This window comes from Nicotiana tomentosiformis, chromosome 9, assembly GCF_000390325.3.
Source record: "Nicotiana tomentosiformis chromosome 9, ASM39032v3, whole genome shotgun sequence".
NCBI lineage: Eukaryota > Viridiplantae > Streptophyta > Magnoliopsida > Solanales > Solanaceae > Nicotiana > Nicotiana tomentosiformis.
Window position 1 is genome coordinate 108,326,083 of NC_090820.1, and position 17,133 is coordinate 108,343,215.

The window sequence follows — 17,133 nt, forward strand, 5'->3', positions numbered from 1 at the left end:
TTCATAACTTTCGCCGGATTTCGAGATGTGGGCTCCACGGATGAATTTTAATTAATTTCTGAATTTTTATTAAAAATATAGTATTTTCTTATAGAATTGATCCCTATAATTTTTAGTGATTATATCAAATTATTTTGGCTAGATTCGAGCCAGGCAGAGTTGGATTATCGTGAAAAAGGCCTTATAGTGGATTAAATTGGAGCAAGACGAAGTAAGTCTCTTGTCTAATCTTGTGAGGGGAAAATTACCTCCTAGGTGATTAAAAATTAAATAATTATTGCTAAATGTGGGGGCTACGTACGCACGAGGTGACGAGAGTCCGTGCGTAGTTACTATTAAATGCTAAAGTCCGGGTAATTTAGGACTCAAAGCATGCCTTACTTGTGTAGATTGTATTCTTTGATTTATTTATATTAATTGATATCTATATGAATATATTGTGAATTGTTAGATAAAGATATTAAAGGATGGAAATCTCATATGCTTAATTTTTGTTTAAATCAATTAATTGTTAAAAAGAAATTATTCTCCTCCCAAATTTATCTTATAATAAACATACTGTCCTTCCGGAGGCACATAAGAAAATGTCCTCCTTTCTTGTGGAGCGGGCCGAATGCCTCGGCAGGATAGATGCATCTATGGATCGCGCCGCACGTCCCTCGGCAGTGTACACGACACTCTGGATCGGGCCGTACGTCCTCGACAGAAATCGTACTTAATAATAATAATAATTACACGATACATGGACAGTTTATTACAACTTGTAAAGTTATTTGATAAATTAAAAATTTATTGAAATTAAATTGTAGCTTGTAAAGCTATTTGATAAACTGAAATTTTTATTGAAATTGAAGGATTTACTTAATAGATTAGAAATTATTTGAATTGAAGGAATTTAATTATTATATTGAGAATTATTAGAATTGAAGGAATTTAATTACTTCTGCTGGTTCAATAAATTATTGTTAATTATGTGAATCATCGTTGGTATAAATATTTCTATTTTCATGATTATTTAATATTATTGACCCATAGTGAGTGTCATAGTCGGTCATCTCGTCTCTACCTCTTCGAGATTAGGCTTGATACTTACTGGGTATACGTTGTTTTCGTACTCATACTGCACTTGCTGCATATTTTATTGTGCAGGTGCATATATGTATAGCGGCCTTGTGGGCGCAGAGGTGTTATAAAAATTGTGGGGACATAGGTGAGCTGCATTCTATATTACGATCCGCAGCTAACAGAATCTCCTTCACAGTTATTATATTTTCCTGTCTAATTTGTATTCTGGACAGATGCTGTATTTTATTTTAATTCCCTAGTAAATGCTCATGCACTTGTGACACCGGATTTTGGGAATGGTTGTGAATTGTTTAGAAATTTAGCTGCAAAAATATTTACCATTTACTCAATGAGTTTTATCTCTACAATTTTATTAAAGAAATTTTTATTTCAAAAATACTAAAATGGCTAATTAAGTTAATTGATTATGGTTGGCTTGCCTGACAGTGGTGTCCGGCGTCATCATGACCTTTTGGATTTTAGGTCGTGATAATTTTGAACTTGTAGTGAAAAATGAGATATATATATTTTGTGTGGTTATAATAAATTATTTTTAAATATAGAAGGTGATATATTTTTGGACGGACCAAAAAAAGGAAATCTTTCTACGTTCGTATAAATTGAAAGGGAGGAGTATATAAATTGAAAGACCTAACATTTTCTTCGTAGAAGTGGATCTACCTTTTGCTACAGTATACATCAGCTAGCTTAAGGTACCTTCCACACTGCAGCCCCAAAGAAACAGTCTCTCTCTAAACAGGTGAGTCCCATTCTTCTCAACGTACTTGTCTGTTAGTATTTTTTTCCAGTTTTCCGTTTTCTGTGGGGTGGAGGGGGGGGGGGGTTTCTTTCCGTTTTTGTAAGTATGGTAATATTCTGTAATTAATTAACCTAGTTTTTGGGTATTTAGGGTTGCTTCTTAATTCTCTGTATATGGCATACTATCAATGAAAAAGACAAATCGTTTTTTTCTCCACTAGCCATGCCTCTTTAATTTAGCAGGATTTGAACTCAATTCTATAACAACTTCAATCGCTAATAGTTAGATTCTAAATTTATTACCCTCTCCGTCTCAATTTGTATGGCACCTTTTTACTTGACACGCAGTTTAAGAAAGAAAGAAAAAAAACTTTTGAAATTTTTGTGGAAAAACCTTTAACATTTATGTGGATAGAAATCATCTCATTAATGTTAAAATAGAGATTTTAATGTTAATTTGTTTCTAAAATATAAAAATGTAACATTCTTTTTGGAACAGATTAAAAAGGAAAGAGTTCCACATAAATTGGGACAAATGGAGTACATATTTATTGGATTTCATAATACCATGTATGACAATCCCACTGGTTCTATGGAATCTGTATATTGCCTTCTAGCTCTGCCGTGCTAGGCCATGGCAAAAGTCGCCCTCCTCCTCGCTATCAAAAAGCTTAGGCAGTTGATTTTGGCTGAAGAAACCGAAAGAATCGGAGCGGACAGAGAAGTCAGCGATGTAGTTCAATTTCTGGAGATTTTCTTACAAGATTTAACAGCAGATGATCAAATGCCCAGCGACAGCGCGAGGGAAATTGAAGAACTTGTTTATCGCGTGGAATATATGGTCGAAAATTTGGCATCCAGGTCTGGCAGATCTTTTGTGAAGCAATTTCCTCTGTGTAGCGGACATGGTGCCGCTGTCAAGAAGCAAGACAGGTCAGAGTTTACGAAATTGTGTACCACGATCAAGCGTCTTCTTTCAGAGAATGTCTTGCAGCTCTCCTCCAATGTTAATGTCGATAGCAGCAGCAGCAGCTGGGACAATTGTTGTAAAAAATGGAAGCAAATCTTTGTAAATGAGCTTGGTGGCGAAGCAGTTGGGATTGAGGAAGAGAAGGAGCTGATTTTACGAGCTTTGTTTGATAAATCAGAGGGCTACGAACACAGGTTCGAAGTAATTCCCATATGGGGCCCTAGTGGCACAGGAAAGAGTACTCTTGCTCATGCAATATACAATGACCCTAGGGTTGTCCAAGAGTTTCGCAAGCACCGCATCATTATTACTGTATCTGAAAGCTTCAATTTCAAACGTGAATTTTCGTCTGTCCTCACACGCTTTGTGGGTTCTACAATGGATTACGAGGATTCGACAACAGATACTCTTGCAGAAAAGATCCGCGAACAACTGGAGGAGAAGGAATCCAGGAAGGAGTTCAGGAAGGAGTCCAGGAGTTTGATTCTTCTGGAAGATGTACGCTCAATTGAGGATTGGCAGAGGCTACGTCCGGCTGTGGGAGCTAAAGGTAGCAGAATACTTGTGACAACTCGAGCAAAAGAAGCAGCGGAGGGTATGAATCAGGCGCCTTACGTACATAGAAAGAGGCCTTTAACAGATGAATACAGCTTGGAGTTGCTTAAAAGGACAGCATGGCCGAAAATGAATCCAGGTAAAATATGCTACATAACGAAAAGAGTTGAAAGCACGATAAGCAATAATGTTCCAAATTTTTTAAGTAATGCGCTTGTTCTATTAAATTTATGGTGGAGGATAACTATATAACTCAATTACAATTAGTATAAGTGGAAAAAAAGGGTATTCTATTACAGATCCAAGATTTAAACTTTATAGGTTCATCTTAAGGTTCTTAGCAATGAACTTATTGTATTTTTAAAAAATTATCAGTTTGTATCTGCTATTTGTTGTAATAATAGTAGATTTTTACACATAAATATATGCTACGTGCAGAATGTACCGGGGTCAAATGGAACCCCGTACTGCAACGCTGTATCCGCCCTTGTAACATATCCGCTTTATTTATTACAGGAGCTGAAATCGGAAAAGAGGTGGGGACAAAAGGTTTGGAAATGGTAAAAAAGTGTGAAGGTTTTCCAGGGGCAGTTATAGAACTTGCAAAATTAGTAGCTGGTAAGGATGTGAGTGAGTGGGAGATTGTGCTGAAAAATGCGAGATCAGATCTATCACAAGTTATGACTCCAAGTTATGATGAGTTGTCAGATCATTTGAAACTTTGTTTTCTCTATTTGGGCCATTTTAGGGAAGATCCAGAGGTAGAACCAGAGAAGTTATGTCATTTGTGGACAATTGAAAGCTTGATATCGTCACAAGAATGTGGAAGAACAATGACACTCTTGGACTTGACAGAGGAGAATTTGAAGGTTCTAGCGCAGAAGGGAATGATAGACGTGGAAAAGAGAATAGAGCTCAAGTCTTGCCGCGTAGTTGGATTAATGGGAGATATGTGCCTCTCAAAAGCAGAAGAGAGAGACCTTTTGAAAGTCATGGATTTACGAACTGAAGATAATCCGCCTTCATTTTACTTTAGCAGAACACGGAGTCTTGTCATTTATCTAGGGAAGTATAAATCTCAAGTCAATCCACAATACAGAAACCTTCGGAGTCTTCGAATTATTGAGACAAATGAGCATCAACGATTAGAGGAGCTTGTATGGCCGCCTGTATTATCAGATGTTAAGCAACTCCGCGCGCTCAGAATTCTTGATTTCGACAGGATAGACTTTCGAGAGAGAGGGAGGGAACTACCCGAAGGTATTTTTGCTCTACCTTTGTTAAGATATTTAAGTTTCAAAGGATGTTTCCTAGAGGTGTTGCCATCATCTATAAGCAGCTTGTCACATCTGCAAGTCCTTGATTTGAGAATTCATGATTTATGCAAGATTATCATCCCGAATGTGTTGCGGAAGATGAGAAGATTGCAACATCTCTATCTTCCGAAAACATTTCAAATGATAATTAAGGGAGAAAAACTTCGATTGGATGGATTGACAGAGCTTCAGACACTAAAGAACTTCACCTCCAAAGTATGTGAAATCGCAGATCTTTTCAAATTGACCAAACTCCGGTACCTAGATGTGAAAGTTGAAGGGAATCTTGACGACCTTAAGTCAATAACCGGTCCCATGGAAACTGCTCCAGAAAGATGGTCTCATTCCTCCATCGAGATAAAAAAGTTCGACTGTTATACAGAAAAAAGGCATAAAGTTTTTAGGCAGCTAATGGAGTCGGGGATTCCACCTAAATTTTCCTTCGAGGGTCACCTTTACCAGCTGCCACCATACAATCTGATCTCCGAAAGATTCACAGAGATGGTCCTTATTAACACTCAACTTTGCGAAGATCCAATGGCAACTTTAGAGAAGCTTCCCAATCTAAGGCTTCTAGTACTCAAAGATGATGCTTTTCTAGTTAAAGAGATTATATGTTCTGCTGAAGGTTTCCCTCAACTCGAACTTTTAGAACTCTCTGGTTTGTTCGTCTTGGAGAAATGTAGGGCGGGAGATAAGGCGATGCCCAGGCTTTCTCATCTCAATATTGAAAACTGCGAGAAAGTAGAATTGCTCCCAGATGGTTCAGAATTTCATCCTATCTTCAAAGATTTCTTGAGCAGAAATAACCCTTGAACGTTAACACAACTGTGTTAGTTCATGAATTAAATTTGAATTCTGTAAGAATTTGAATTGAACCGAGGGTCTATTGGAAACAACATCTCTATCTCCACAAGTTAGTAGTAAGGTTGCGTACACACAACCTTCCATAGACCCCACTATGTCAGGTTGTACTTTTTTTTTTTTTGTTGTTGTAAGAATTTGAATTATTGAAATTTAAAATGGTATAGTCATGATCTATCCAATGGTTGAAACATCAAGTTTTCCTAAGTTTGTGAATTCATTTATATTAAATATTCTGTTCCAGTGGCAAGATAATGTTTAGTAACTTTAGGAACAATGCATATACGAAATGGTAAATTTTTAAAGCCATCTATCTATACAAGGTTTAAATTTTCAAAAGGCATTTCTAAAAACTTCACCTCCATAGAAGTTTCCTTTGAAATGGTAAGTATTGTTGATTTCGGTGCGGAGACTTGGAGCAATGGTAAAGTCGTTTCCGTGTGACCGATAGGTCATGGGTTCCACTGAAACGGCCGAACTTTATAAAAAATTTATATGTTTAGTCACTTCAAAATAACTCTAGTCATATATGATTAAAGTTAATAAATTTTGCGTCTAAAATTATAAAATTTTATCTAAAATTTAGCATATTGTTTGTGCAAGCCAACTTAAGAGATTTATGGTTTAACTCCATATATTTATGCTTGAAATTCATATATTTAAATGAAAGATTTATGCTTTTTTTTATTTTCTAAATCCCACTAGCAGATGGTGAAATACTCGGAAGAGACTATGGAGGCAATTAAACTACAATATACGAGTATGCATTCGTTGATATTGCCTTCCTAACAATATAACTTGATTGAACTTTATATATAGTACGCATTTTACATGTAGGTCAGGATTATCTAAAGAATCTTTATGCAAACAACCGACTGGATTTAGTGTTTATTTTTTCCTAATCGGTATACATAGATTATACATTAATTATAGACGTATTATATATGCATTATACATTTATTATACATCTACCGACTATTTTTAGTTTAAGTGGTTGGGTAATAGGTTGTTTGATTTAGTTCTTCTTTATCTAAACGGAAAAGGGCCAAAAATGTCCTTGAACTATTTGAAATAGCTCAAAAATGCCATCCGTTTGTTTTTGGTACCAAATATATCCTTGCCGTCTATATTTTGGACCACAAATGCCCTTAATCCGTTAGTCTTGCTATTGAAGGTGACATGGCAGTCCAACTGGGTTAGATTTGTTTACATGGCCATCCACTTAAGCAATCCAACATGGCAAAATTATTTTTTCAGAAAAAATATTTTTTCGGATTTTAAAAAAAATACAAAATCAACACTTATTCCGAAAAAAGTAAAAAAAAAATCCGGAAAAATTATTTGTTTCGGAAATTTTTATTAAAATACAAAATCAACTCTTATTCCGAAAAAAGTAAAAAAATTCCGAAAAAGTAAATATTTATTTTTCTGGAATGTTTTTTACTTTTTTCGGAATAAGTATTGATTTTGTATTTTAATAAAAATTTCCGAATAAATAATTTTTCTGAATTTTTTTTACTTTTTTCAGAATAAGTGTTGATTTTGTATTCTAATAAAAAATTCCGAAATAAATAATTTTTTCGGAAATTTCGTTTACTTTTTTTGGAATAAGTGTTGATTTTGTATTTTAGTATAAATTTCCGAAACAAATAATTTTCCGGAATGTTTGTACTTTTTTCGGAATAAGTGTTGATTTTTTTATTTTTGCAAAGAGAAATATAAGTGTATGTTGACTATTTGTGCTTGAGGTAAGGCATTTCATTTATCTTTCATTCTTGCGAAGAGAAAATATTTGAGATTGTGAGATAAATACCTATATATTAGACTTTGTATATGATTATACTGGTATGCCATATAATTGTTTTGATTAGTAATTGGCATGGCTTAAGCTTAAAATCTTCTTTATTATTCCACACTTTTACTTTCTCGGCGCCCAATTTGCTTTTATAAAATATCATCTATTTATTTGTGTGATGTTATTTATGATTCTTGTAATCTAGTCGCTGTGAAATTGTGCTTCCCTTTTTAATCTTGTCTTTCTGATTCAGCTCCATGCAAATTGTAATTTTGAGCTCAGATAATCTTTCTTTATGTGAAAACTTAATTTTATGATTTTGGATTTCACCTTATTAGACACTACTAAATACTAACCATTATTGGTGAAAGTTCTTGGTAAGACACTACTAAATACTACCTACAACATATTTTCTTAAGTATCAATAATGAACTTTCATTCAGTTGCATATAACTTCTGTGATAAAATCTTTGTCTCGACTGTTAGCGAGTTTCCTAATCAAGCAAGTTTGTAGCCAACATATATTTACATGACAGATAAATATTTTTTTCAGAGACGAAATTAAAAAAAAAGGTGAATGAGCCTACTCCAATTTGGCTCCAATTTTAAAAGCTAAATGAATATATGCATATATCTCTTTCTGTCATTATTTTTACTTTCACTCTCATAATTATGTCTTTACTAATAAATAATTTTAGTTATTTCAATAAATAAATAGTTGTTAATTGTATTTTAATATTTTTCAAATTTTATAAAACAAAAATAATTCCTATTTGAGTTCCATACTAATAAAATCATTTTGACTTGGAGATATAAGTTTAAGCTGTTAATCAACTGTATTTGTAAAATAATTATGGAGAAGATAAAATAGCATAAATGTAAAAGAAACAGAATTTAATCCGAGCCCACTGAATTCACTGTGTTTCCTTAAGGAATTTAATCTCCTCCTAGTACCCAAGGTTGTGGATTATTTCCTCCCAGGATAGAACGAATTACACACTGGTGTAGCGATACTTCAAACACCAATGTTTCAGCGAACACAAAGATCGGTAGCAAATCACACTTACTGATGCTTTGTTTGTAAAACAATGCAGAAGAAAGGAGGAGAAGTCAGAAATTCGTATAGAAAATCTGAGAGAATTGACTGGTATTTATAGCCAATGTTGAGCTCAAACTGAAGAGGTGCAACTCTTCAAATCCGAAGAGGTGCAAACTGTTCTTCAACTCTTCAGATTTGAAGAGGTGCAAACTGTTTTGTAAATGTCTTTTACAAAAAGCGAAGGGCATATACTATTACGTTTGAATTTAATATTAATATTCCGTTTACAAAAAACCGGATATTTAATAATAATTCTGTTAATATTTACTATTAACAAATAAATTTGGTCCAAAAAATTAATCAATCAATCGTTTGACCAAAGCCGAAGCCGAGCGAGCGACGACGACGACGCGAGGCTTGCCTTCTTCTTAACTCTTTAAGAGGTAGAAGAAGTGCAATTGTATATATATACCCATCAAAATCTTTCCTCTTCCAATATGGGACAATATCCCTTTGTCAAGGAGGGAAACTCAAATATTTTTTAATTTTCCTCCATTTCCCATTCACCCTCTTTTAAGCTACATTTAAGCTTAAAAAACCCAACATAAGCTACTTGTTAAATCTGGCGATCAATGATAATTCAAGCACAACGATTAGATCACAAAATTTTATGTACCATTTTTTTTTTTTGAAATAATTGTACATAATTTTTGAGTTTTAAATTCAAGAATTTTTAAATTGAAAAAGAAAAGGGGACGCTGGACAAATACAGAAAAACAAAATGCCACTACTATGACATCATCATCACCAGCTGTACAATTTTTCAGAAGAGCAGAGGTGTCAAATAAAAAACTCACTGACCCCACCATAATCAATGAACGTGGGCCCTCAAATAAAAATAGGCGATTCCTTTTCAGCAATTAATAAGGTCCAAATATTAAGGCAGTGAGAACAACTCTCTTAAGCATGCTAAACCTATGAAATGTCAGAACTACCCTTAGATGCCAGGCAGATATGTCGTTCAAGTGCTTGCTAACTCCCTCTTATAAGAAAGTAGAATTACTTTATATCTTTATTAGCTGTATAATAAAGTCATCCTAAACCCGGGGAAAGAGGGTAAAACCGTAAAATAGGTGGTGTGAGCTCCACATCTTTCACGATGTGGTGAGCATCAAACTTTTCTCTATGTAATATTTTTCTTCCCCTCTCCAATATTAATAAAAATAATTTATTAAGAAGATAGAGTCTAACCTAAAATTATAATGGGATTTGGGGAGGGTAGCGTATACGTAGACTTTACCCTTATTCTCGAAAGATAGAAATATTGTATTTGATACACCCTCAACACAAATAATATGGGTGAACATCATTTTCACTCCATAACTTTGCTTTAAAAATCAAACTCCCCCCTCAACTTTAAACATTAGTCATTTTCCCTCCTTTATCCGGCACAATACCTTTTTTGCCCTTGAATTTCAATTCCTTCCTCAATATAATACTTTTTTAGTCTTTGATATTTTATAGTTTTATCTTTAAATTAAATTATGTTATACCTTATTATAAATGAATTTTATAATATAAATTTAGAAATTAGTTCAATAATGATAATAAAAATTCAAAAATCTATATCTATAATGTAAGGCCCCGTGAAATTATTCCTAAAAATCGGGGTTCCGTGATGTCGGGGTAGGCGTAGAGGTTAATAATAGTAGAAATTCTTCGCGGCGCGCTTGCGAGTCGCGGTTTGGACTTTTTGGATTGAACAATGCGCTGGGGAATTGAAGGAAAATATTTGGCAGAAATGGGCATTTCTGCGGCCCATTATGCGGTCGCAGAATGGCCGCAGAGTGAAACAGCTGCTTGGGCTATTTTTTATGTCAATTTCGCGGCCAGTAATGCGACCACAAAATCATTTCGCGGGCCGCACTTTTGTCGCACAATCGGCCTTGGAGTTTTTGCGGAGGGAGGTTTTGCAGCGCATTATGCGACCGTAGAACAGGTTTGCGGGCCGCATAATGACAGTAGACCCAGACAGTTTCTTTCCATTTTTGTTATCAAATTGTGCGGCCGATATGCAGACCACATATCCAATTCCGTGGCTTCATTTTTGGATTTTTATAACCCGACCCTTCTTCGATTTATATACACAAAGGACCATATTTTGAGCAAAATCTAATACTTTTAGAGTGAAAAAGAGTTCTTAGTGTGGGGGAGTAACCTTCAACCTATTGTCCATCAATTCTTGCTCAATCGTTGAGGATTAACAAAGAAAGTTTTCATCCTAAAGGTAAAAATCTATGTCCTAACTCTCAATTTTGAAAATTTATAAAAAAAAATGGGATAATTAGAAAGACAATTCTTGGGTGCGGAGAGTTGTTATCTTGCATGCATGTGTTATCAAAGAATGTGGGAAGACTGTGAGCTAAAAATGGTAGAGAATGGATTGGGGAATGATGAAATCTTTTACAAAAGGACTTTGAAACCTTAGTGCACACCTAGTGTTTAATAAAATGCTCAAATGAGCTAGAACCATGATATCTTCTTAATTTTAGTTCAACTTGTTATATTTCTAAAATAGACTGAAGTTGCTAAGAATTCTGGAACATTTTAGAGTTTACGGAAGCTCAATTGAGATATGTTGACTAAACTCTTCTTTAAGAATTGGAACCTCAATATCCTTGTAAGTTCCAAGATATTTATTACAAGTTGAGTATTTCGAATAAGTTTTGTGACAAAGATATATGTTTAATTTGTGTTTCAAATGCTCTTATGATATTGTATTATAAATTGAGGATGTGTTTAAAACTATGAATTGTGTATCTACGTGTTATGATTCCAAGTCGTGATTTATGTGAAAAACTATTATGCAAATTATGTTGAGATTGTGATTGGGATTATATCTCTACTCGCATATATTGGGGTGAGGCGGCATGGTCGCTTTGTGTATGATTTAAGTATTGTTGTTACACCACCACACACACGCGCGCATGTGTATATATGTGTATATATATATATATATATATATATATATATATATATATATATATATATATATATATATATATATATATAAGCTGGTACTGCAGATTTTGGCTACAACAGTGTGCATCGCCAGAAATTTCTGCTGCACATGGCTGACTTTGGGAGCTTATATCTCGCAATCTATAAGGAGTTAGGCGATGAGAAAAACATAAAAGTTGTAGTACTTTGTATCTAGTTTGCAGAATTTTAAACCGTTTGGCAGTTGGAGTTGAGTACAAGAAGTTATGATTGATACACTACAGGCTGTCGAGGAAGAGTTTGATGTTTTCAACATAAGCATGTAATGATCCAAAAGTCCATTTTTAGTTCTAGAGATCGATATTCAATTTTGAGACTTTCGACATTTTGATAATAAATTATAGGAGTGATCTCGAAAGTTTGGTCTAATTTCATCAAGTCGCGATTGAGTTTTAAGCGCGAAATATGAGTTAATTATTTAACAAGCGAAATTGGTATCACATTGAGCAAATGAGCTCCGAATTGAGTTTCAATTGAACGAATGGATTCGTAGTTTTATTTGTGACTTATAGGAACAAGAATCGTCGAATTCCGAGTTCGTACGATGGAGTTAGAGCCTTTTTAGTGAAATAAAACTGCTGGTATAAATAGTCCTGGTGTGCACCTTTAGCGATCAGATGTGGCACTTTTAGCGACGGGATTGGACTTTTAGCGACCGGAATAGTATTTTTGGGGCAGAAACTTAAGGACCAAAAATGGTCATTTCGTTTTGGACTTTTGGAGCACGGTTCTTGGGCGATTTTGAGGATTTTTTCAAGACTTCAACTTGGGTAAGTGTCCTATATCCAAATATGATTATATTTCATAAATCCATGGTCATATTCATCATTTATTTCGGATTTAAATGGAAGAAATCAAGATTTTTGCAAAATCTTCCAAAAACGAAAATTTAAGATTTGGAGGTCGAGTTGTTATCGGATTTTGGTAAAATTAGTATGGGTGGACTCGTAATTGAATGGGTTGTCGGATTTTATAAGTTTCACCGGATTCCGAGATGTGGGCCCCACGGGCAAATTTTGAGCTAATTTCGGATTTTAATGAAAATGTAATATTTTCTTATGAAAGTGATTACTATAATTTTTGTTGACTGTATTGAATTAATTATGACTAGATACGAGTCGATCGGAGTCAATTCGAGGAAAAAGCATAATACTTGGTTAAATTGGAGCAAGTCGAGGTAAGTGACCTGTCTAACCTTGTGTGGGAAAAATTTTTCCTAGGATTTGTATTGATGTGATTATTGAAATGTGTTGAAAGTCGTGTGCACGAGGTGACGAGTGTGTACACGGGCTAAATTGCGAAAGATTATATTTTAAAATTGTGTAGATCACTGTTGCGCATTTATTAAATTATTTTATCTTGTTATATTCTTCATCATTGATCTGAGATATATACTTCAAATTTGTTTGATCTTTTCTTACTAATTGTTTTACCTGTTTAGTTGAAACTTGGTTTCTTTTATTATGTGCATTATTTGAAGGTTGATTTTCTTTAAATTAAATATTATTAATATGAAGTATTTGATATTTTTAAACTTGATATTGAAACAACGTAGTAAATATTTTGAAATATTATTTTCCTAAATTATTTACTCATGAATATTTTTATACTCATTTTGAGGGAGCCGTGCGCTCTTTATTGTGGAAAACTATTATTGATGATTTATTTTGGCATGAGCCCTGAGCTCTTTATTTTGGAAAAATATTGTTGTTGAATTATTTTAGCAAGTTAAATTATTTGAGCACTTGAGGTGCAAATTGTGATATATTGTGATATTGATACGCATGCGGTGGTATAAGGTCTGGGTGTTGAAACGCATGCGGTGAGATAAGGATGGCTTGATACGCGTGGCTAGTAGGGGAACTACTAGAAGTCATGCGGTGTGATAAGGGTGGCTAAAACGCGAGATGCTATTTCGGGAAAAAATATTTTCTTTAAATAAATTGTGAAGGCTCCCGCGGTGATATAAGAAAATGAGATATTGTGAATTTATTTATGATTTGGGACTACGAGGCGGTACCTCGGGAGTACCCTTTGGGACTACTCTACCGAAGTTAGACTTGGCACTTACTGGGTACTGCTGTGGTGTACTCATATTACGCTTCTGCACTTCTTTTTGTGCAGATCCAGGTATATTTTACCAGCCTAGACGTCAGTGAGTTACTTGCGCACGGAGACTTCGAGGTATATCTGCCAGCGTCCGCAGACTCCGGAGTCCCCTTCTATCAGTTTATGTTGCTTCCTTATATTTTATTTAGACCTTGACATATAGAGACATTGAGAATAAATTCTTAGAAGCTTGTGACTTATTTCTACCGGGTTTTGGGAGTTTGAAATTGTTTGAATTGTAGTTTATTTATTTAAGATATTTATTATTATTCCGCATTGATAGGCTTACCTAGTCTTAGAGACTAGGTGCCATCACGACATCCTACGGAGGAATTTGGGGTCGTGACAAGTTGGTATCAGAGCACTAGGTTCATAGGTGTTATGAGTCACAAGCAGGTTTAGTAGAGTCTTGTGGATCGGTACGGAGACGTCTGTACTTATCTTCGGGAGGCTATGGAACTGTTAGGAAAATATTCACTTCTTTGATTCCTTATCGTGCGGCATTGATTTCGCTTGAAACATATATCTCATATTCCTTTGTATCCACTCGTGTATGACATTGCGCACTCAATATCAGTTGTGCATCGATGGTTCGTGATGCCGCAGATGGACTACGAGGGAGCCAGAGATGCTCAAACATTGCCTTAACGTGTGGTTCCGACTGAAGATGTAGGCGTATTGAGAGATCACCAAGTGAATCATGTGCGGGGTGCAACAGACATTGGCGTCTGGTTGATTTATACAAGCTGTGAAGATTATTATTGTGGATCATCGGACGTTTTGACCTATGACTTCGCGCCGAGTAGGGGGAGTCCACTACCAATAGGTGGATTGCGGGGTCATGTATTATATCAGTTTTGGCCTGAAATGTATATATGTGGTACTGAAATGTTCCCTAAAATTTACACATGTTTAAAACCTGAGATTTTGTAGAGGATAAGGTTGGGACTTGCGGTATGTCCGCCTCCTTAATAATCATGTTTCAGTACCAAAGGAGTTATAGAAACAACTCTAAATTTTCAGAAGGTCTACTCAGTGTGGACGTCACGGTTGCGGATTTTGGGGTGCTTCGGAGGAAGTACACTTGTTGACTAGAGTCTGGACTATGTGGTTTGTGACAAGATTTGTCTGTATGGAGCTCTACTTTTGTAATCGTTGTGTATAAATATGGGTAAGGGTTACCCCAAAGAAGAATCTAAGAGTATGTAAGGAAATTGGCCCGCTCAACAGTGTTGAGTCAGCATAACAAAAGAAGAAATTTGCCTTGGGAGATATAATTCTCCACCGGTGTTCTTGGAAAGCCTATGAAGAGGGCAGACAAGCCAATGCAACACCGCCCACTTGGCTCAGTTCTCAGAAACGCTTTTGAAAGAGTTTGTTTTCTGGACTCTCTGTAATGCGTGACGCATAGGGTTTGAACGGTTGCGTCATGTCACCATTGACGATGTCAGAATATGCCATCAAGTTTAATAATTTAGCCCGTCATACTCCTACTTTGCTTCCTACAGCCAGAGGGCGAGTCCATAGACTCATTAAAGGACTCAATTATGATCGTAAAATTTTGTACGACTCAGGAGCTACAAGCTGATACTTCATTTCTGCTAGTAGTACAAATTGCCAAGATATTAGAATGTGTTCGGGGTGAGGAAAAAAAAGGAAACTAAGGAGAGCAAGACGTCTCAAGGTTCTGGGGGATTCAGTGGATTCTACTCTGCAAGTATAAATCATTATGGCGGGGGCTCAGGCAGTCGGCCAGCACAGTCCGCACATCGGATTACTCGGGGTGCTATAGAAAGTTCTTTTAATGCACCACCGACATGAGTTCCTACAATGTTATTCCAGTTATCTGGCACAAACTCAATATGAGCAGCCAAACCCGCAAAGGAGTTGTTATGAATACGGTGATACTAGGCATATCATGAGAAAAATTATCAAAAACTTGGGAGAGACTTATTTCATCAAAGCACTCAGGCTACGTGCCCCATTGCAGTTACTACACCACCCACACGACCAGTTAGGGGTGAAGGACAGACGGGTAAAAAACGTCCTAGAGGTGGAGACCCAGCCGTTGATATATTTGTTTTACGGTATGGCGAAGGTCGCTACATCAGATGGTGTCGTTACAGGTACGACCTCGATTTAATATAAAGGAATAATTTTCTTAAGTTGATTCGGTTCTCAATATCGAAACGAGTCCTCCTATTGTGCTCCACTTATGAGTGAGCTTCATAATTCTATAATCTACTTATGTGTTTACCCCTGTTGGGAGATTTTATGGAGATAACTACGCCTATCATTTCGTGTTGGTCACTAATAAGAGCTGCGAGGCTAAATGTGGCTTTCTGTTACTCATTTCGGTAAATTTTGATGTAAATTTTGAATAATTAATTGCAAATTATGAATTATATGCTCTACCAGTGTGAGGTTTATTATGTGTTGTGATTTGGTGTAACCAAAATTATTTAAAAGGAGAAAATAGAAATTTGCAATTGGCACGATGTGCATATTACTTGTGATTCAGAACTGAGGACGAGATCCTCACATTTTTATATAAATTGATATGTTTAAACCGGGATACGAGCTGCGGTGGAAGTTATATAAGGACGAGATCCTTGTGAGAAAAATTCTTGTGTTTAAGTTCTCCCTTGTGAAATTAAATTTGTACTTTAGTACTAATAGAGAGGCATGCCTGTTAGGCTTATTTAAAAATTCTTATATGAAATTCTCTGTGCATAGTTGTCAAATTCGTGTTGTAATTATTAATTTTTAACCTACGAGGTAGGTGCCCGCCTAGGTGACGTTAAATGTGACTCGTTAATTCGGATAACTAATTATGAGGTCTTCATGCCTCGCATCTAGTTATCAGTATTGAGAAGGTTTGCAACGAGATTTTTGTTAACATGAAGTTAATTGACGATTTTGTAATTGATTATGAACAACTATTAAGACCAGATTGACCCAGAAGGGTGCTCCGTTCAGATGGATCGAGGAATGTGAGGAGAGCTTCCAAAAGCTCAAGACAGCTTTGACTACAACCCCAATGTTGGTATTACCTATAGGTTCAGGGTCTTATACTATGTATTGTGATGTGTCGCGTATTGGTCTCGGCACAATGTTGATGTAAGACAGTAGGGTGATTGCCTACGTGTCCCGACAGTTAAAGGTACATAAGAAGAATTATCCGGTCCATGACCTTGAGTTAGCAGCTATTGTTCATGCCTTGAAGATTTGGCAGCATTATTAGTACGGTGTCCATTGTGAGGTCTACACCGATCACCGAAGTCTATAGCATCTATTTAAACATAATGATCTTAATTTGCGGCAGCAGAGGTGGTTGGAGTTGCTTAAGGATTATGATATCACCATTCTCTATCATCTTGGGAAGGCCAATGTGGTGGCCGATGCCTTGAGTCGTAAGGCGAAGAGTTTAGGCAGCTTAGCATATTTACCGGTAGCAGAGAGGCCTTTGGCCTTAGATGTTCAGGCCTTGGCCAACCAGTTTGTCAGTTTGGATGTTTCCGAGCCGAGTCGAGTTTTGGCTTGTGTGATTTCTCAGTCTTCTCTTTATGATCATATCAGGGAATGTCAGTATGATGACCCC

At 35.8% G+C, this 17,133-nt stretch overlaps 1 protein-coding gene across 1 annotated transcript; it reads left to right on the top strand.

The window, feature by feature from the left end:
- Positions 1–1,707: 1,707 nt before the first annotated feature.
- LOC104102396 (putative inactive disease susceptibility protein LOV1) lies at positions 1,708–5,736 on the top strand. The gene is made up of 3 exons (XM_009610097.4): positions 1,708–1,825; positions 2,324–3,488; positions 3,866–5,736. The coding sequence occupies exons 2-3, from the start codon at positions 2,459–2,461 to the stop codon at positions 5,479–5,481; spliced, it is 2,646 nt and encodes an 881-aa protein (XP_009608392.1). The 5' UTR covers positions 1,708–1,825; positions 2,324–2,458; the 3' UTR covers positions 5,482–5,736.
- The last annotated feature ends 11,397 nt before the right edge of the window (positions 5,737–17,133 follow it).

Coding starts and splice junctions, on each gene's coding strand:
- LOC104102396 (XM_009610097.4), top strand. CDS start 2,459: ATGGCAAAAGTCGCCCTCCTCCTCGCTATCAAAAAGCTTAGGCAGTTG. Junction 3,489..3,865: donor ATGGCCGAAAATGAATCCAG/GTAAAATATGCT, acceptor TATTTATTACAG/GAGCTGAAATCGGAAAAGAG.